This window comes from Malaclemys terrapin, chromosome 10 (assembly GCF_027887155.1).
Source record: "Malaclemys terrapin pileata isolate rMalTer1 chromosome 10, rMalTer1.hap1, whole genome shotgun sequence".
Lineage (NCBI taxonomy): Eukaryota > Metazoa > Chordata > Testudines > Emydidae > Malaclemys > Malaclemys terrapin.
In genome coordinates this window covers 78,294,754-78,316,184 of record NC_071514.1, presented here as the reverse complement: position 1 = coordinate 78,316,184, position 21,431 = coordinate 78,294,754, and the positions used below count along the sequence as shown (strand labels likewise).

Sequence of the window (21,431 nt, the reverse complement as noted above, 5' to 3'; positions counted from 1 at the left end):
CCTTCAGTGTGCCAGACCTCCAACTGATCCTACTCTTTCTTCACAGTAGGCCACACAGCCTCATTGCCTCCAAGACTGAGCCTCTTCGCAGGCTAATGCACCTCAACATGTATTTGCAGTGACACCAGGAGGCTTTTCCAAAACAGAGTAGGACTTATTAGTCAACTGGAACAAAGCATTGCAAGTCCCTAGGTTAGCCTAGAGAAAAAGGTTAAGACATAGTCCATCTGGCCAAGCCAGTGCTATCCACCAGCCAAGCTGCTTTAGATTCCATTTCAGGGTCTGTCCCTTTGTCAGTCCCAGGTGAGAACTGTCTGGCCTCTTCCAAAAAACAACTCCTATCCCCCTCCTGTCGCCTCTCAGGCAGAGCCATGCTGAGTTCACATACCCCACCTGCTGGAGCTGCCTGCTGTCAATTGTTGATTGTTCAGTTGCTGGGGTTTCTCATTGTCTCTCTAAATCCTCCATTGAGCTGGGACGGTTTCAATCAGTTTTTTAAATACCCCATTCTCTCCACCAAGACCCAAGGTATGTCTCACACCCTGCATGTCTCCTGTTCTGCCCAAAGAGCAGGTCTAACCCTTTAGCAATGCCAAGTGCAGAATTCATAAAAAACATTACATAACATTCCTACTTTTTCCATAGCAAGAAAAGCCAAAGTAAGAGAAAATGGGCTCAAGAAAGGCCACATTTATTTGTTGAAAAGAAGCTAACCCTAGATGGAACAGAGACTAAAGGAAGATGGGGACGGGACAGACAGATGCATTGCCAAGGACATAAAAAGGGACTGGACTCTGCAGAGGTGATGTTGGAGAAATGGTCTGAAGTAAATGGGATGAAATTCAGTAAGGACAAATGCAAAGTACTCCACTTAGGAAGGAACAATCAGTTGCACACATACAAAATGGAAAATAACTGCCTAGAAAGGAATACTGTGGAAACGGATGTGCGGGTCATAGTGGATCACATGCTAAATATGAGTCAACAGTGTAACATTGTTGCAAAAAAAGCAAACATCATTCTGGGATGTATTAGCAGGAGTGTTGTAAGCAAGACACGAGAAGTAATTCTTCTACTCTCTTCTGCACTGATGTGGCCTCACCTTAAGTACTGTGTCCAGTTCTGGGCACCACATATCAAGAAAGATGTGGACAAATTGGAGAAAGTCCAGAGAAGAGCAACAAAAATTATTAAAGGTCTAGAAAACATGACCTATGAGGGAAGATTGAAAAAAAAATGGGTTTGTTTAGTCTGAAGAAGAGAAGACTGAGGGGCAGACAGGATAACAGTTTTCAAGTATATAAAATGTCATTACAAGGAGGAGGGAGAAAAATTGTTCTCCTTAACCTCTGAGGATAAGACAAGAAGCAATGAGCTTAAATTGCAGCAAGGGCAGTTTAGGTTGGACACTAGGAAAAACTTCCTGTCAGGGTAGTTAAGCACTGGAATAAATTGCCTAGGGAGGTTGTAGAATTTCTGTTATTGTCTAACCTGCTCTTAAAAATCTTCAAAAACCCGTCAGAGATGGTGTAGCTAATACTTAGACTTGTCTTGAGTGCATGGGACTGGACTGGAAGACCTCTCAAGGTCCCTTCCAGTTCTATGGTTCTATGTTGTTAAAGATGGCAGAGCTTTTACCCCCCCAGAGGCAAATGAGCAGAACTGGAGGTGGAAGAGAAAGAATGGAACAAGCACTTAGAGCACTAAGGCTGGGGAAGAAAAACTTTGTTATTTAGTGGTGCAAAATGTTGCACAATACACATCTTGCACACATATTTCAATTTGGATGTATGGGAAAACTCAGATGTCAGGACCTATGTGTAGTATAACTGTAGAGTTTGCAGTGCATGTGAAACTACATCAGGTGATCGGGCACACAGCCATAAAGGAAAGCCATACCATAAGCACTGCCGGTGATGCTGTTGGTGGGGATGGCATGCTTCCCATTTTGTGTTACTGCCCGAACAGGTAGTTGGTGTTGTCCAATGGTCACTGGAGTTGCCTGCTGAAGGATGGTAACAGTTTGCCCTGGGACACCTTGAGCCATCTGACTGGCAACTGTTTGAATGACTCGACTGGCAGTGGGTATTGTGGCAAACGCAATTGTTGGTTTCTCATCCATGCCTGTTTGGACAGTAAACAGAAAGGAGAATCATTCACCACGAGTAGGCTTCATTTTCATTAATATGCTAGCAATAATACATATCCCAAGATTAGACAAAATGAAAATACCCAAGCACATACAGCCAAAGTATCCAGACACAACCAAATCATTTGCGTTTGATAAATCCCACAAATCAATATCTCATGGGAATGGGAAGCATCATTTCTCAGGTCAATGCAGAGGAGTCTCAGAGTAACACATTTGGGCTTCAAAATAAGAAGGTTCAGGACATGGCTGACTGGTATGGGCCTGATCCTGGGAGACGTGAAGTACCCAGAAATCTTTTTGCAGGATCAGGCTCTCCAGGGAAGACTGACTCACCTAGCTCATTAGAGAAAGAACACTGCAATCAGCAATATAAGAATGGGGAAGGGTTACTACCTATGAGGAACAAATGGTTATTCTGAAGCATTTCAAGACATCCAGCCATGATTTTTCATTAACTCCACAAGTTTTCTTACCTTACCTAACACAAAAATATCTACACAACTATTTACTGATGTCAGATATAGACTTCCTCTAAGGCACAAGCAGGCCAACTAAGAAACAAGGTTATAAACATGTCATTCTGAGGCATAAAAAGGTTCTCCCCATCATTCTTTTCCTTATCTGCATGTTACTACATTACATAACATGGCATGGATACAGTCAGTGAAAACTAGACTATGAGAGTTCCCTGCCTGTACATCAACCACCCTGAGCCTCAGCTAACCACAACAGGGAAGGAACCATAACAGTATCAAACAGCCCAAGTGTTTGTGGAGTTAGGGACGGCTTGCTCTCATGCCTACACTTGGGTGAGATCACAAGGGAGTGGAGAGGAAGCAGTCCCCTCCAATTTTAACCTGCCTTCGTGCACAACTTTCAACTAGCTGTGAAGGATAGGGGAAGGAACCAGCAGAAAGGGGGCAGTGCCTGGACTGATGCTGCTGTTTTAGTGTGGCAGTGTTTAAAACCTTCCTCCTCACTCCCCCACCTTAACTGATCTGCTCAACAGGCAGGGAGAAGCTGCCAGGAAGCCTCTTGCCTCAAGGAGCAACCGTGTCCCTTTGCTGGCCAGCCGAAGGCTGCAACTGAGATTTCTCTCTGCAGCTGACTCAGCGCATTGCCTGACCTCTCCAGCCAACTCTGAGAGGAGGAGAAAAGGAGTGATGCCTGCCCAGGCAGGCAGGAAGTGAAGAAGCTGATTCAGTAGGACCACCCCAGCATCCCCCTTCTCTTCCCCATCTTAACATTAGAGAAACAAGGGAGACATGGCAGAACAGGAGAGGAGAGCTCGGGCAGGGTATCAGAATGTCGGAATGAAGAGTGGAGCTGGGGAAGGCAGAGGCTGGGGGGGAGGGGGGGGAGAGAAGAGGATCTAGGGATGGCAGAGGGTCAGAGAGACAGAAACCTGCTCTACACTAAGAAGTTAGGTCAACCTGGCGACATCTCTCAGGGGTGTGAAAAATCCATACCCCACAGCGACGCAGTTAAGCTGACCTAACCCTCGGTGTAGAGTGTGGTAGGTCGGCAGAAGAATTCTTCCACTAACCTAGCTACCACCTCTTGGAGAGGTGGATTGCCTAGCCAACATGAGAACCCCTCCTGTCGGCGCATGTAGCATCCACACTGAAGTGCTGAGGCTGTACTACTGTACTGTTACAAGTGTAGGCAAGCTCAGAGATTGCTGCTGGGAAGCCTGGAGAAGCACAGAGGGGATCTGGTCAAAAACTTCAGGGGAGTTTGAAGGTGGTCAAAAGCAAGCCAACACCAAAGCAAATGCTGAGTGTCCCAGATTACTATTGGGGAGGGTCTTTATCTCTCCCTCCCCTCTCCATTCCAGCTTGTAAGCAAATAAATCACTCTTCTGCACATAAACACTCAATGAAACTCACTGTTCTTATTGTGCTTGTACAAATGTACAATAATATAATGCAATTATGAGAAGGGCTGCAGAAAAGGAGGTACTGCCCAAGTGAAAGCAGACAGAGAATGATCCTTTTATAGAACATTAGGTATTTTCAGGGTTTAGTTCAGTAAGGCCAGAGTTGCCAGTTTGAAAAGATATAAAGTGATCCTTATAATAATTGGCTTTTGAGGAATCTTCTAATCACAAACACTATATGCACTTCTACAAAACTCATTTCCAGAGGCTTACACCTATCCTCCCTTGGAATAAATTTTACATACCCACAGAAAAAGGACACAGAGTCTCAATTACCATTAATGTCACCTTGAAACAAACAGCTTCAGCCTTCAAAACGGAAAAGCATACCTTGGGATGGTGGGAGTTTTGTTTGGGATAGAGATACCTTTTGGTAATTTACCCAATTGATCAGAATGGGCCTCAGTCCACAAGCATATTGTAGGGGAACACCAGAACTAGAATAAATATTCACAGCCATATATGCAGCTTTGGTCACCAGTAAAATTCTAGCTAGATTTTTACTAACTAAAGGCCACACACGACTCAATTCTCCTGCTTACTGCTAGGCAGACCTAGTGCGAAAGCTCTTACCCAGTTTAAATTGTATCTTATGACTGACCTCTTTTGTCAAGGGCTAAACACCCAGAGAGTGCAATAGGTGTGCAGAAAAACCCTACAAGTCCGGACAAATCTTCCTTTGTCAAGTAGGGAGGGAAATGAAACAGACTACCTCGATGATCACCAGCCAAATCCAACACTGTTCCTGTTGCTTCATGAGCACCGCTTGCTGGGCCTGGATTTGTCAGTATGTATCCGTTAGCGGAGCTTGAGGAGGAAGTTACAACCCTGACCATTGTAACAGTGGGAGCTTGCTGCACTACATGGATTGCATGACCAGACGGCTGTTGAGAAGTCACTATTGGCATGTAAGCTACCGGCTTTGCCACTAGAGTGGATGGCCGAGGAGGAACAGCCATGATCACCGGCTGGGCACTGACAGGTGATCCTGAAATGGAAGAGATACACATATTAGAGCACTCATTTTCTTTGACATTTCTAATAATACATAATGCTGAGCAGCGCAGTACTTGCAAAAGAATTAAAGTTATTCAGACAACATTCAATCTTGTATTTCCTAATTTTTGAGTGGCTGGCTATGCAATCTAAACATTTTGAGTGTAGTTTTTGTATGCAATGTGTGTACACACAGTGCAGGGTTTTAAATGGGTTGCACAATCATGGGGTTCATACAGACCTAACATCACCACCCAGCAGTTTCACCTTTCCCAGCATACGAGTGAAAAACTCCACCTCTGCTTTTTAACTTATCAGGTCACATGGAACTCTGGGTGCAGACAGCAGCCCCAAAGAGCAACCAACCTAAACAGCTGAAGAGGAGTGACGACAGATCCAAATCCCCATTCAGATTGACTCCCTCCACTCCCCATCCCATTGCCATGAAGCTGAAGCTAATAAGAAAAAGAGACAATCTAAAGCTATATAGCCACTGGAGGCTGGGAAAAGGGTAAGTATGGAGAGATGAGGTCTTTATTTGAAATATAGAACACCCTCCCACCATAATGAACATACTCTCCTGCAAAATAGGGGCTACATACCAGGCGCACTTTGTGAATATCGATACTCTGGAACAGAAGCTAACTTTGATGCAAAATCATGTTCATGTGGAATGGGTGAGCCCTCCCTGGACAGGCACTCTGGAGTCTGTAGGCCACTAGAGTGAGGGGACAGCAGGCCGGGATGAGTAGGAGAGGCAGGGGCACTCCTGAAACACAAACCAGTGCAAACAGAGTAAAAAGAATACATGCTGGCCAAGAAAGCAGTAGCAGAGAACCAAAGGCATCTCCAAAATCTACTGCTTCAATAGAAGAGCTTCTATTCTTCCACAGCACTAAGAAACCATTCTTGTGCTGTTTCTACCGTCCTACTTCCTCCAATGAAGCCAGAAGCATGGCATCTTTGCAGCAATGCCACTCTTAGTAGGGCGAAATCTGAATCTAAATGGGCACATTCAAATGGATTTAAAAAAAAAAAAAAAAGATACGTTTTGGTTGGTTGGTTTTTGTTTTTCAATCCTGTTTTTGACAGTCCCTTGATTAGTACGTGCTACAATTTAAACAAAACATGAAACGTTTAATATGAGAGTTTTTCTGATCTTCTGTTATGTGGGGGATGAAGCCAAGGCTTCTCTCCCACTGTTTCTGTCCTGAGAGAGGGAAAACAGTGAAACTCCACTACGTGCTGCCAGTGCACAATGTACACTGCAGAAATGTATTTCTTGCTAATTTTAAGTAACAGGAATCACAGACTTTATTTGCAATTATAGCAGATACAAAGTTTTCATGCAAATGTGATCTTCAAGTTGTCAGTATGACAAAGGTTGGGAATTCTCAAGATTACAAGCACCATTTAAGAGAGTCACTGTTCATAAACCCAGGGACCAGCTACAAGCACTGCATTTCCCCTCTGACCAGGGAAAGTAACCAGGCTTAAATGAGAACACCTTGACACTCTGGATTGAGTAATTGGAAAAGTTTAAGAGTACAAAGAACACTGAATCCTCAAGCAATTACCACCACAACACTCCCAAACCCAGCTAGCCAAAGCAACAAAGTTTTGAAGTCACTCCTAGAATCCTTCTTGTCAGTACACTGGACTAGCAGCCTAGCATAAATATTTTAGCAGAGAGGTTTATGGATTTCTAATTCCTGGGTCTTTTAAGTTATTTCTAACACTATATTCACTGGGTGTGATGTTTAGCTATAGGATCTCGCTGAATAAATTAACTAGATATCATTGAACTGGTGAGGGATCCTGACTTTATTTGCATTCATTTTAACACACACACACACACACACACACACACACACACACAAAAACACCACCCCACACACATACATCTTCTATAAAACAGAACTGTATTATCTACGAGACTCACATTTTCCTTAAAATTCAACGAACAATATCCTTCTCTCTCACACACCCTATTGTGGATGCCACCTTTTTATTATTCATTTTCCCTTATTTTCACCCACTTTTAGACAAAATTTGGTCCCTGCAAGAGCAAAGGGTACACTGCACTAGCTAGAATCAATTAGTCCAGACAGTCTCTGTGCTAAGCTTCTCCTCCACACCCGTACCACTGGCTGAGGCAGTTTCATTTAGTCCCATACCACATCCCTTCGACTCCATTGCTGAGAACCATGTCAAATGATGTGATGTTCTCTGAAAGAGACTAGTTTAAATACCACAAGTGATTTCTCCTACGACCTAATCCACATGTGGACCCAGCTCTTCAGAAACGAACAGCAGGGCTTTGCACAGTAAGCCACTTACTCCTGTGAGAACAGTTCTGCATCACTATGAAATGACACCAAAACAGATTTACAGATTTAGAACAAAAATAAAAAGGGACCTGAACTTACCTGGAGGAGAGGGGCCCAAAAGGGGTTCGAAAACAGGACACCCCTCTCTGTCTCCGTTTTCGGAATGCCTGTTCGACTAGCTTGGCTTCTGAGGCAGGGTCGATTCGCCAAAAGGAGCCCTTTCCGGGCTCCTCCTGGGAGCGTGGAACTTTGATAAAGTAACGGTTCAAGGAGAGGTTGTGCCGAATGGAGTTCTGCAGGAAACAAGGAATGAGTTGATTATTATGCAATGTGGAAACACCAAAGACAGACAAACTAGACTTCACAGACCAGAAGAGTAACATCCATCCCCTTCAGAATCTCTGCCACAAACAGTAACAAGCTACCCAGCTACCAAGACTCACAAGGGGAAATGGAAGTGATAAGAAAAAAATCTGGCTACGCAAGTTACAAATACAGAGTTTCCATTAACTATGGAGGAAGATAGGTTAGCCTGGCACTGTACTGTTACCAGCCCCTTAGAAACAACTCCTAGAACCAGTGAGGGCAGTAACTCTTCCACTGCAAGATATGGAAGTGGGGGCTTTGGAAAACCATAAACAAAAGAGATGTGTATTGTAAACATCTAGAACACACTTCAAAAATGGCCTTTTTGTTTTCAAGTGGAAAACTGCCAGGCCTGGCTGCACTGCCTACCAGCAAATTGATCACATGTGCGAACATGAACCACTAGAGGCCACACCACATCACAATAATCATAAAGCAGGCCAGTAAATTTTTTTAGACTGACTAGATATTGGGAGGGACCCATTAGCTGTCTGGCACAGACCTAGCACTGTAGGGTGCTGTAGAGATTACCCATCTATAGGAACAACAACTATTTCTCAGGGAACAGTCCTATCACTGACTAGGTTTAGCACCGCTATGTTGCAGGAAAGGCACAGTGAGCCCACAATTGCATAAAATCATTTCTCCCTCCCCCATTTTTGTGCTTCTCTAGCAGCTTTCAAAGACCAACAGATGTGCTTTACAAAACAGAGCCTTACAACGCTGCTGGTAGGGAAGAAAGGGACATAGAGAGACCACTTCACCCATCACTGAAATGCAGCAGTCTCTGCAGTACAATGCAGCAGCTGGTTAACAATGCACGGTAACACTGTGGAGCAGGGTAAGGTGGGAAGTGAAGAATTCCATTCCAACTGATAGGGCAGGGGAAAACTGGGCAGGCAGAATGTACTTATTCGGATTATACTGTCAAGCGCGATCAGCCATGCTGCTCCAGCCAGCTGTGGATAGTGGAATCAGCAGCTGCCCGTGACTCTCCAATACATCAGTGTTGTGTGCCCGGAAGTGACAACACCCAGTTCAGAGGTGTGGCACTGGGAAAGGGCGAGTGTGGCTGAAGCCCTGGCTACTGACACATTAAAACTGACACTCACGCAGCTGAATATCCAAGTCTGACATAGCATTATCAGCTATGGACAAATTGTACAGAGAAGCCGGTGAGATTTCCCCAATAGTATGCTATGCACAGACGTGCGACACAAGGGGTCAGCTTGTGGTTGTGTCAGACCCTTAGCGCTCCATGATGGTATCTATAGTAGAGTGACCATACTCTGGGAAAGAAAAGCAATAGTCGTAGAGAGCGGGAGGGTTACTGTGATTAAAAGCAGGGAGAACACAGAATTGCAGACAGCCATGCTGAAGTGGTGCAATCGCAAAGGGAGAGGTCCGTAGATCATCCTTTTCCTAAATAACTGGACATAGTCAAGATTTTTCAGGGGTCAAGGAAGATTTGAAGAGAGATAGATATGGGGTGAGAGCAGAGGAGATGAGACTGATGAAGTGGCTGCTGGTAGCAAGGGCATGGAAGGAAATGAAAATGGGGATGACAATCATGTCGGAGATGTCTCTAGAGATGCAGGCGTGGTGGATGACAAGAGTGGTAAGGATGGGCATTAGAAAACCAGAGGCCCCTGAATGTTTCCGTAGAATAGCCTTTACAAACACTGCCCACAAACAAAGTTTAAGTGAGGTTATTAAACTGATTATTCCCTAAATTGACTGGAACAGCTTCCCACTACCCCAGTGCCCTGATCCTCACCAAATGTGTTTCCTTTTAGGATAAGCACTTTAATAGAAATTTCAAAATTTGTAGGTGTCAAGAACTCACCTGCCAGCCTTTGTCAGCAGTCCTGTAATATGGATAATGCTTGGTGATGTGGGCATAGATCCCACTTAGTGTTAATTGCCTGTCTTGGGCTGAAGATATGGCCTGCACAATTAATTGAGCATAGGAATATGGTGGTTTGGACTCATCCTAAAAGAGAGGACACAACAGGGGAAGCTTAATTTCAGGAGTAAGGATTCTTACGCTGGAGTTTACACACAAGCCAGATACTAAATGCCTTCTAGATATAGCTAAACTTTCTACCAAACAATATTTTCGGTTGGAAAAAAGTTCCAAAGGTTTGCTATGTTTTTTAAATTTTCCACCCAGTTCTGCTTCCAGGCACTAGCACCAAGCATGACTTGGTCCTGCTCCACCATCTCCAGGAGAGACCACTCCTTTCTAGAATTTGAAGAAATTCACTAGAAAGGTTTATTTCCAGTTCCTCACATTGCTCCATCAGTGCATCTCCACCAAGAACAGCCACCCTGGTTTAGGGGAGAATTCAATCTTCATAGCTATCCAGTATTGTGCTCCCTTGCTAGATCCCAAACCTAGCATTACCAAGAGAGAAACTACAGCTTCAACGTAGGTATCAGGGCACTTCATCAAGACTGAATTCCCTCCTTATGTTTGTTTGTTATGTTTTTAAAAGCGAATCCTCTCTACTCTGCTCTCCTCACCTCTTGTCCCTGAACTGCAGGCCTGTGTATTCTGCCTGAGTTAAACAGCAAGCTCTTCAAGGCAGGGACCCTGTCTTTTATTCCCAGTGTATTTTACAAAGTGTTGTGTACATCTGTGGAGCTGTTAATTAAAGAAGAAAAATAAAACTCCTTGGTTTTAATACTCTTCCAATACATAACTTCTTAGGGGGAACACCTGCATGTCAGGCTGCATGGTTCATCAAAAAAGGCAGATTCCTGTAACTTGACCTTTTAAGTGAATGCAGAAAATAAATTTGGGAAGCTAACCTAGTGGTGATATCCAGGAGCCAGTGACTGACACGGAGGGGGATGACCCAGTGACCCTCAGGGGTGTTAAGTATCCCAATGGAAATACGTAACACACATGTACAATGGATAAATTATCTTTCGACTTGTTTAACTACAGTACCCTGCCAGGCCTGAAAACCTCCCCAAGCACTGCTGGGCAGATAATGTTTCTCTGAACCTTTGGGCTGTCCCCGCCAGACGCGTCTGCCTGCTGCTCTGATGCTGCTTTCGCTGCGTACTCTGCTGCCAGCTGCAGGTCCGAGGTAATGTTCTGAACAAAGCGATAGCCTGAGGATCCAGCGCCACGTGGACTGGCCGGACAGGAGTTGGGAACACTGCAGAGGGTAGAGAGGAGACAGAGACATCCATCTCCAGTTATTTATTAACAGCAACAAGTGCACAGACAACTCCTACCATCCAAGGATTTCTAGGCAATTGGCGAACAAGAATCTACATCTCTGAGAAGTAGGTAGGTACTGAACAACTTTCTCCACATGGGTTAACCCAAAACTTAGAGAGGTTGAATGACTTGCCCAAGATCATGAAATAAGTCAGTTGCAGAAGTCCTAACTTGACTTCCAGAAGTTCTGACTTCCTTTCACCTGCTGTAGTCACTAGACAACACGCAATTTCAAAGCATGAAGCAGGATCACTCCTCTGTGAAGCCAGCATGGGACTCCACTGAAAACCAAATATTGTATCAGAGTTTGTCTTTCTGGAGCAAATAAGTTACACAAGTAATTAAAAGCCTTATTCTTCAATCATAAATCTGGCCAATACCATTCTCTGTCTAAGATATAGATGTTGATCGCTTAACTTCTCTACTTAAAAAGACTACTTATTTTTTTACAGTATCACTGTTAAAACCATAATGACAGATGCAACACTGGGTGCACCAGCACTGGGCTTTAGAGGGCTGTTCAACAACACAAAGGTTAATGTCAAGTAGCTAAAACCACAGCAACCTCTAAAGGCCACTTATCTCCTTAACCTACCAGCATACAAACCCTACTGACAACCAATGGGAGCTGCAGATACAGGTAGAGTGCCCTTCAGATCAATGTTTTTGCAGATTGGTTAGGGGAAAGAAAAGTAACTAAGAGTTCTAGGACTGCCACAAGATGGCACTTTAGGAACAGTTATGAAATAGGGAAAGCCACACCAAGACTGGTATAAGGTTACAAATAAACAACGAAGGTGGGTCTATAGCCTGCAGCACCACTCAGACACACGAGTACATACGGCAGGATGAGAATTAATTAGCAAAACTAGTCGGGGGGGGGGGGGGGGGGGGGTGTCGTCACACATTCTTGATTTGTGGGAACAAGACTGCTTGGCAGGTGAGATGGCGAGTCTGAAGCATCATTCATGTGTTGTCCCTTCTCTCTCCAGGGCTGAGCAGCACAGTGAAATGGACCACAGTCCAATCACAGGATTACCTACTTCTTTCCCATTAAAGTACACTCAGAATGATCAATAAGAAAGAGGAACGATATTTAAATATTTACCTATGGAAATAGAGGATTTTTTTTATTGTAACTGCATTAGAGGAGAATGGAAAAAGACGCCTAGTCCCCTGCAGTGGGCTTAGGTACTGCTGTCACAAATGATTCTCCTCTCAGCAAAATGGCCACCAACAGCAGTAAATTTAAGTGCCAATTATAAAGAACAATTTTCAAATGCAGCTGTCAACGTAAACTGAAAACTACTGCTTCTCACTCCTGCTTCCTGAAAATGGACGTGTTGCTAAACTCAACATCGGGCTGATTTATTTTAACAATGGATTACAGAAAGTTTCCTTGGGATAGGAACGAACACATACACACACACACACACACACACCTCTCAAAGTTTTCGACAGTACAAGGTAACTCAAGGGTGACCTCTCCTGTCGCATCCACTCTGAATCCTACACTCAACAGGAACATCACCATTCAGAAGCTCAGGCTGAAGCTTTTAAGGAGCAAGGTGTTTTTGGTGAAGGACCCATGGTTATGAAACTCCTGACCCCAGAGACCAGGATAAATTCTTGTCTCATCTCTGAGTGCAATTTAAGACGCAACTCTTTGCTCATGCCTTCCCCCAATAAAGGAGGCAACCAAATGGCCCCCCTGAATAGCTTCTTCCTGGCATGATCCACAGAAAGAAGACTTAATTAAGGGAGACAAGAACGCTCATTCCCAAGCAGCAGTAGTGCGTCTTTTAATTGTTGCATATGTGATTAGGATTGTGGCAATATGCAGACGAGAAAGAGATTAAGGATTAAGAGTTGTGTCGATATTGCTAACCATTTGTGATCACACCAATCAGTATGCCACAAACAAAACTGTTAAAAACCAAGCCAGAGAGGAAGTGGAGAGACCAGAGCTCCTCCAATCAATCTGTGCACTTTAAAGAGAATGCATCTTTTTTGTGCTTTTACTAAGACGCGGTGTAATTTCAAGGCTTGTGCGCAGAATGCTCATGCCGTTCAGACAGGTAACAAATTGATTCTTGAAGATAAGCAGAGAAAATGTGGCTCCTGCTGTTCAGGTTTGGGCTTCTACTGGTTACATTTAAACTCATGACCATCTTTATAAAAGCCATCAAGAAACAAATTTGCAGCTTCCGCGGCATTTTGATTCTTAACAGAAATAAATTTTTTGTTAAAAGACTAGCAATACCTGGCCCCCGAATTCAGAGAGAATATCTTGTCATCTCAACATTGTACTAAACTGGGCTGTGCTTGCAAACCCCCTTCAGAATAAAATGTTATTAACTCTAAGGAAACTAGCCAGCTCCACTGTGGATGTCACAGGAAATTATCCAGTAGTGGGGGTAACCTGGAGTGGCCATGGCGCTTGGAAACTTGGGAATAGTGACTTCCCCCAACCTGCCTCTACCATGATGGGACCCTTTCCTCCAGACAAACTTGCCACTTCTCAACAGCTCCTTTAGGCCAGGGAAGGCCAGTCACATTCAGAGTTGTGGGTGGGAGAATCAGGAACATGTAACAAGCTCAGAGCTGCTCTTTGCAGGGGGCCAGAGGCACTATCAGGTAAAGCAAGCTCTCAGCTTACTTTTGGGGAGTTCCAGTAGTGCTGCTGGAGCTGAAGGGGCTGAGAAAACAAGAAATTTACAACCGAGGAAGGAGGAGGAACTCATGTTGCAAAGAGGGTGGGAAGATAAGAGGGGGAGGGGGAGAGAGAAGGTTTTGGGTATGTCTATGCAACAAAACAAAAAAAACCCTGCAGCAGTTGACCTGGGCTCTGAGAGACTCTCTGCCACTCCCCCTCTCCCTCCCCCTATGCAGACATACCAGCATGGACAAGTGTCCTAAGGGTTAAGTCAAAATTAGAGTTCAGTATAGTTTAAAGCAAACACAATGCAGTGACTTGTCGATTTCCTAGAGTTCCTGGAATTCTCCTCATTACCCCCCAACAGCAACAGGCCAGGGGAAGTGTGGAATTGCTCACACCCTAAATAAAAAAAAAAGTTCCAGAGATAAACAAAGGCTATTTTCCCAAACATATAGCTGTTCGTATTATAAGACTGATGCAAACAAAAAAAAAAAAAAAAAAAAAACCCAAAGCCATGTGGTCTAGGATAATACTGTGCAGGATATAAATATTTTGTTAAGCAAATACTACAAAAAACACTGGATCTATTTTAATACTACTGTAATTTTTACTGATAAAACTACAGATAATAGAACTTGGCACACTTTAATCTGGCTCAGTTCTACATTTGGCCATTGCTACTGAAGAAAATTTGGAATACACCTCTTGGGCAGTAGAATAAATCTTGTAGCTTTCATTTCAAACCATTTCAGAAATTGATATGCGAGCTACAGACATGCATCATTCAAACACCAGTGAAACGCAGCATTTCTAACAATTTAGGAAGGAAGGAAACAGTATATCCAATTGAAACTGCATGGAAGATTTAAGTATATCAGTTACGTAGACCCAAGCTGAAATTTGGCCAGGATACCACGTGTTAATGCCCCCACTCTTACACAGACCACCAGTGACCCTTAATAACCATAAATTCTCACAATCTCAGTTTTACATCATTATCACAGACCATACCTCCAGCAACTTAGTTTCCTTTATACCAGGTTGAGACATTGTTGTAGAACTGTCAGATCACCACCTACTGAATCACGAACCCCACTTCTGTGTATCAAATCTTCTATTCAAGTTCTACTAGACCCAATCTTACTTCACTTGTAAGATCAAATGAGATGACATCCTGATGTGGTGTGAGTGTAGGTCACCCTAATCCCTGTAGTGGCCAGAATACCTTTTAAGTGTAGGACTCCTTTCAGGCTGCAGTGAGTGTAAAATCTCAAAGTCAACATTTTTACTAGTAGCATTATTTAAATGTCTATAGAAGCCTACACATTTACAATTTCTAGCATCCAATAAAATAAACTTGTCAGCTGTTCTAAAGAGTATGCAGTAATATGCATTTCTGTATGCTTTTCATCCATGGATACTAAAGTACTGAGCAAATTTTAAATCTGTCATATATAAATAATACATAAATGTGCTTGGCACTTTAATATCTATGGATGGAAAGTCTATATCTGAATTAAGCATCACAAACCCCCCCCCCCCTTAAATATTAGCCCCATTTTACAGATAGGAATGTGTTCTGTTCCCAGCTTTCCAATAAACTTATCTTTTCTGTGCTTCAGTTTCCCTGACTCCCAATGCCATATACTTCCCAAAAGTATGGGCAGTTTATTTAACGTGTGCATAGTCGTCTAGCCAAGCAATGGCATCCATCCTCAGTGGCATTATGCAGGTCCTCTAGGCCGCTGAACTTAGTCGGCAGGCATTCCTCGACAACGTGCGTCATCATCTGCGTTGCGCCACAGCTGCACAAAGGGCTGTCACAAAGGCCCCAGCGATACTGGTTGGCTGCACAGAGACCTTGCCCGGTCCGGAACCTGTTCAACAGGGACCATTGGCGACGGGGCAGGTCAAAGCCAAGCAGACAGATTGTGGGCTCGGCAACGAGGGACTGGCTAGGGATTATAACAGATCCATTCCTCTCGCCAGAGTGTTTCCACCCTAACATCCTGGCGTGATGGATGAGACCAGAATGGGCGACGTGACAGCAAACATGCAGCTGATGGTTTAAGAAGGTCATTGTGCAGCAGCAGGCTTGAGTTGGCACATATTTTCTGCGGTAACTTGCCAGCGGCAACCTCTCGTCTGATATAAGGAGGAGCAATATTGCTCAGAACTGGAAGTCAAGGGAGTGGAGTCGGATGCAGGGTACCGGAGATGATGTGCATGGTGGCATGTAACTGCGTATCCACCAGTTTAGTGTGTGAATCGACTCCAAACTGGTGTGCAGTGGAATACGAGGTGGCAAGAGTGAACATCCACAAAGTTGGAGCACGAGCACCCCATGACGAACCTGTCAGTTTGCTAAGATTGTTGCGCATCTTAACTTTAGCAGCTGTCTTCGTTAGGTGGGTATGGTAACTCAGTGTGCAGTCTAAGGTCACACCTAGATAGACCGGTTCTACTTCATGCTTCACCTGCTGACCATTCAGATAAACATTCAGTTCTTGGGTTACGCAGGCATGATGAAGATGGAACAAACTGGAGACTAGTTTTATGACACTTGGCTGGAGGCGACAAGTCTTATAGTAGTCAGCTAATGTTATGTCCCAGTTTAAGGTGGCATTAAACTCGTGAAATGTCTGGGCCTGGGTACTGCATTCATTTGTCTGCGTAAATGAATTTTCGTGACTCGGTTGTTGGCATTGATGTAAAGGTTCAATAGGGTTGGAGAAAGCAGACAGCCCTGGGGTAACCCATTGCTCTGTCGAATCCAAACACTCATCTTCTCCCCCATATGGATTCTGAACTGCCTATAGCGGAGGAACAGTTCAACGACACCTGTGACCCAAGGTACAGGTAGTGAGAGAACGTAACAAAGCCATGCTGGTGCTTACTGCCATTCCTTTCTATGAAGATAGCTTCTGAAGCTTGAACTCTACAAATATTTATTTGAGTCAGGTATTCAACGGATAAAGCACTTGTTTGACTTCTCTGGGAGCAGAGCAAAATATCATCTTGGGCTCCTACATGACCATTTGCTAGACTTGGCACCTGCACTGCTAAGAGAGACGGAAAAACTGGTTGAAATAAGGTGAACCGAACATGAACATATACATATGTATATTCATGTGTGCAGTGTTTGTGAAAGAAACCTGACAGACATTTCAGAGAATGAAATCCACAAAGCAGATACAGCAAAGACAGCAATGGAGCAATCTTCCCCCATGCTAAGCTGGCAATCTGCTTTGCTCCTGTCTTTCTCTAAAGGTATGTCTACATTTAAAACCCTACAGCAGCACAGGTGCACCACTTCAGAGTAGAGACTACCTATGTCGATAGGAGGGGCTCTCCCATCTGTATAGTGTACCGCCCAGAGAGGCAGTAGCTAGGTCGACAGAAGAATTCTTCCAGCAACCTAGCGCTGTCTACACCAGGGGTTAGGTCGGTATAGCAACGTCTCAGGCGTGTGGACTTTTCATACGCCGAGAGATGTAGCTATACCGATGTAAGTTCCTAGTGTAGACCAGCCTTAAGTCTATGTCTACACTGCAAGTACTGGGTCAAAGTATAGTGCTTTGGCTTGCAAAATAACTGAGAACCAACAGTTTCCATGCTCCACCAGTCAGATATAAGGGGCAAGGAATCCTCCATCAGCTTCTCCCTCCCCAGCCTCACACAGCCTAAACCCGAAAATGTAACTCAAAGAAAGGCAGGTCCTTGCATGCTGCATGTTTTAGACAAGCTTCAGAAATGTAATCATAAATGGTGAGGCTGCCAAACCAAACTGGATTTTGAAGCGAGGGATGTGTCTCAGAACAGGTCTGCCTGGTTAAATATCGAAGAAAAACAAATCAAAACAAGCCACAACCAGGGAAAGTTAAACTACCCACAAAGACTCAATCTCTTAGTACGTCCGCAGCTCCAGTGGCTCCCCTTCTAAAAAGAAGTGAGATCACTCTGCCCTTGGAATCAATGAAGTCTTTATTCCAGCACTGATCAGGAGAGATAGAAGGAAGGGGAAGTGCCTATGTTGCTAGTGCCACCTCTGCAGCTTCTCCTCTAGCACATGGCCTCCATCTGAAATAAACCATGCACCGGAATTCCCAAGTGTGGTGAACCTTGCCAATATGGTGTGTGCGTGTCGGGTTATTTGGCTTGCAGCTTGAACACCTGCTATATTTAATCACCAAGTCACCATGCTGAATATTCTGTTCCCACAGAGTACTGAATGACCAAGACAACACAGGAAGTTCACAAAATACCCATCTCAGAGTACTTCACTGACTGCAAACTGTTAATAGTGCTGGCGCAATGGAAAACTCACAGGCGATCCTGGAATATATGGTTATGGGGTATATGAATAGGTATAATGACTAGAACAGGATGAATAACTGGACAATTGAACTTGATGTTACCTTAGCTTTCCCCACCACACACTTACTGGAATAAAACATTAATTTGGATTAAATCCAAAGTGACCTGAAATAGATCAACTGTAGGGCTGATCTATATTCTGTCCAAGGCAACCGGGCTCTTACCAAGGTTGAACTGGAAGCAAGGCACATCAAGCACTTTTCACACAGGTAATACAACATTGCACATACTACTACTTGCATTCCTACAGCACTTCATATGTTTGAAGAACCATATACAAATTTAATCTACAAAACACTTTTAGGAAGTAGCCATTACCCACATTTCACACATGGGAAAAAAAAAGGAGGCGGAGAGTTTAAATGATTTGCCCAAGGCCACAAAGCAAGTCAGTGGCTGGGCCAAGATGAGAACTTATTTCCTGAGTTCTACCCTCATCCTCATTCCATTATTAGAGCACACTGTCTCCCATAACATAGATCATTAGCATTGCATTGTGAAAATATAAAAATCAGACCAGAATAAAATCATCTGTACTGCCTATAATACTTGAGAATTTGCACAGTACACTTCATAATATGCAAATCTCTGAAGATCTAGCAATTAAATTCATTCAAGTTCCCCACTTTACTAGCCACATGCAATATTATTAAAAATGAATACATTTTTAAAATCCTACCTTTCATTATTTATGCCGGGGTGGCCAAACTTACTGACCCTCTGAGCTGCATATGACAACCTTCACAAGTTTGAGAGCTGGGGCACGCCTGCCAGGGCTTGTGGCTTCAGCCCCGCGGGAGACACTTGCTGAGGCTCAGAGTTTCAGTCCTGCAGGGTGGAGGGTCTCAGGGCTTCAGCCCCACAGGATGTGCCAGCCAGGGTTTGAGGCTTCAGCCCCACTCCTGCTGAAGCCCCAAGCCCCAAGAGGTGCCTCCCACGGGGCAGAAGCCCAGAGCTCCCTCCACCAGTCTGGTAGGCAGAAAATGGGGAGGTGTGGGGGGCAAGGTTCTGGGGCTGGGGCCACCGGATAGGTGCCTTTTCCCCGTCCGGGGGAGGGGTGCCTCTGCCCCGTCCGTGGCAGGTTCAGGCCTAGGCTGGGGCCCGGGGAGGGGCGCCTCTCTCCACTGCAGCAGGTCCAGGGCTGGGGGAGAGGCATCTCTCCCCGCCGCAGCCCTGAGCGCCTGCGTGGCACTTACTAGGCTGCTGTGTGGGCACGCAGCTTAGAGGGAACTTGAGGGGGGGCTCCGGGAGCTGTACTTTAACTGTAAAAGAGCCACATGCAGTTCATGAGCCGCTGTTTGGCCACTCCTGACTTATGCCATTAACTCACTCAATTTGGACAACGAGAATAGACTAGTCAGTTTTCCTTCCTGCTGACAGCCATCTTACAGTTACATTTTTGGGTCCTCAGGCAACAACACAGCACATCCTTGTCTACACAGAAACTTGCAACACCATATGGACACTCATATTCTGGTATAAAGAGTGGCTTTTTTTGGTTTAGCTTAAGTTGATTGGGACCAGGTTTAAGGTAAACTTAAATAAGCCGCTCTTCTATCAAAATAAGTGTCCATACAGGCTTTTTCACTGGTTTAAACAAATACTGGTTTAAATTCACAGCTTAGGTTATACCCATGTAGACCAGACCTAATTCTCAAACTGTGGTCCACAGAGAACTTACAAAGGCTGCTCTGCAGAGCTGAAACAGTGGTGAGAGACTTCTAAACCCACAGGCTAGGATATCTGCTGCTCGCTATAGCCCAATTGCCTAGGGTCTCCAGAGTCTTTTCAACCAAGCGAACTGAAAAATTCACGCCACTCTTCATCCAGCAGTAGTGCTTCAAATTCTTCATTTCAGGTGATTTGGGGTGTAAAGTTTCAACTGTGGAAGTCTGTAACCAAGAACAACAGCTATAGGGGGGAAGGTCAAGTGCCCATGATAAAATCTGTTTTTAAGAAAGTGGACAACATAATAAGAGAGAGTTTGAAAAATTGCAAGACAATACTTAGAACTAAATTAAAACAAAACAAAACAAAAAAAAACAGTATTTTCCCTAAATTTCATGACCATTTACACTGATTAGATTTTGTATAAACTTTTTCTTTTTTTTAAAACTTCAGAAACTGAAGTAAATGAGTACAAGACAGGATGCCAGAGCCTACTGTTACTCCTACACTGATTCACTGTTGACCCTGAAGTACTAACAGAACTGCCCCCATTTTCAGAAATGCTGATAAAATTCCAAGTTTCAAAAAAAAAAAAAAAAAACCACCCACAGAGTTAAGTTACTACTGGGTTATCAGTAACAAAGCCGGATTAAAATAAAAGATTTAAACCATTTTAAATTGCGCCTCGAAGTGATGCTAAGTAGGTGCTTGGGAAATAACTCCAGACCAAACCTCATTTCTAAGGCTTGTCTACACTACAAAGACAATCCAGTCTGAAGATCTGGTTACATGACCCTGAAAATGTGTTCATGGTGAATGAGGGTAATCTATGGCATAACTAGGTCTTCTAATTCAGTGGTATTTTGCAGTACACTCAAGGAATTCAAGGGTTACAATAAGGTGTATGATATTAAAAGAGGATGTCTGTAATGGAGCACCAGAGCTTGAAAGCCCTGCATTAAAGGTAGTCCTATAACTCTTGAGATTTATTGTGACAGGCTAAATTCAGTCTGTGAAATACACCTAACAGCACATGGTCTCACCCACAGAGAAGTTATTCAGTGCCCTGAATCAACAGAAAAGGATTTTTTCTGCCTGACTCTGAGTGCCATGTTCTTATGATCAGGCTGTTTTATCAGTTTCCTATTGACTGAGACTTCTCTGGGTTTCTTTTCCATCTTGGCACCAGCAAGGCAGAGCACAATAGTGATTTTTAAAGGAATTCTGAACTCAAACAGGAGGAAATAGCACCAGGGTCTGTCTCTCAGACTCTCACAGAGTCTGCTGCCAGCCAATACATTTTTCCTTGAAGCCATACAACTTCAAAACAGAATTCAACCACATTTACAGATGGTAACTCCTGTAGACAAAGTACCCCTGACTAAGCAAAGAGTGGACTTATTTCCTCCTAGAAGCAAGGAGGTCTCACACTGCAGAGCTGCTGAGGTTGGCAGATTTGATTTTGTTTAAATAAAGCTCATTCCCTCTCTAGGTGGTGCACTTCTCGGAGAGAAAATAAATAGGCTGGAAAAAAACCAGAGGCCGGCAGTGGAGAACCTGCAGAGAAGCAAGCTAAAATGTAAACAGAGAGAAAGAGAGAGAGAGACACACACACACACAGAGAGATGGGGTCAGGAGGGCAGGGTGGGGACTGTTTGTTTTGAGCAGTGCCGGTGTGTTTGTTCTTGCAGGTACAGTACCACAAACCA

At 44.1% G+C, this 21,431-nt stretch overlaps 1 protein-coding gene across 1 annotated transcript in view; it reads right to left on the bottom strand.

Annotated features, from left to right (window-relative positions):
• The window catches only part of FOXK1 (forkhead box K1), a 67,451-nt gene that overhangs the window by 7,060 nt on the left and 38,960 nt on the right, over window positions 1-21,431 (bottom strand). The window contains exons 3-8 of the mRNA XM_054041246.1: window positions 10,797-10,953; window positions 9,630-9,776; window positions 7,517-7,710; window positions 5,690-5,856; window positions 4,804-5,079; window positions 1,900-2,124 (exon numbers count right to left, since the gene is read on the bottom strand). Of these exons, the coding sequence (XP_053897221.1) occupies window positions 1,900-2,124; window positions 4,804-5,079; window positions 5,690-5,856; window positions 7,517-7,710; window positions 9,630-9,776; window positions 10,797-10,953 (1,166 nt within the window). The remainder of the gene's footprint in view (window positions 1-1,899; window positions 2,125-4,803; window positions 5,080-5,689; window positions 5,857-7,516; window positions 7,711-9,629; window positions 9,777-10,796; window positions 10,954-21,431) is intronic.